Consider the following 550-nt stretch of genomic DNA (forward strand, 5'->3'; position numbering starts at 1 on the left):
CCCACGGCAGCTGCGGGGGCTCAGCCCAGCTCCTGAACCTCGTAGCAGAGATACGCTTTTGTTTAAATATTAAACAAGGGTGATGCTGCGCACAGATACCCGTGCACGGATGCCACCGCAGGGCCGGCCGCCCTGCTCGGGGGCCGATGGGCGGGGGAGCACCCCCAGCCAGATAAATATTAAATAGCGATAAATATTAAATAAGCGGAAAAGCTGGGCGCTTCCGGGGAAGGTCGCTCAGGCTGGGACATAAATAAATAGGGTGCGGTGGTGCGGGGACCGGGTGTCAGAGGCGGGGGGGGGGGCGGCGGGCGAGGTGCCGCAGCGCCCGGTACGCCGTCTCCAGGAACCGCTGGAAGTTGGCCAGGATGAAGAAGCCGCCGACCTGGTGGTGGAAACTGGAGGAGAAGGTGGGGAGGGGGCCCGGGCCCTCCGTGGGGTACGTCACCGTGGCCAGGCCCAGGTCCTCCATCTGCAGCCGGACAGAGGCAGAGGCATCAGCTCCAGACCCAGAGACGCCCCAGGAGCGCGGCAGCATCCCGGCGGTGCC

The 550-nt window shown here is 64.9% G+C and overlaps 1 protein-coding gene across 1 annotated transcript in view; it reads right to left on the minus strand.

The window, feature by feature from the left end:
* Positions 1–286: 286 nt before the first annotated feature.
* Positions 287–550, minus strand: part of CSF3 (colony stimulating factor 3) — an 8,824-nt gene continuing 8,560 nt past the window's right edge. The window contains exon 6 of the mRNA XM_009272967.1: positions 287–472. Coding sequence (XP_009271242.1) covers positions 287–472 — 186 coding nt within the window. The remainder of the gene's footprint in view (positions 473–550) is intronic.

Source organism: Aptenodytes forsteri, unplaced genomic scaffold (assembly GCF_000699145.1).
Source record: "Aptenodytes forsteri isolate BGI_AS27 unplaced genomic scaffold, ASM69914v1 Scaffold90, whole genome shotgun sequence".
NCBI classification, from domain to species: domain Eukaryota; kingdom Metazoa; phylum Chordata; class Aves; order Sphenisciformes; family Spheniscidae; genus Aptenodytes; species Aptenodytes forsteri.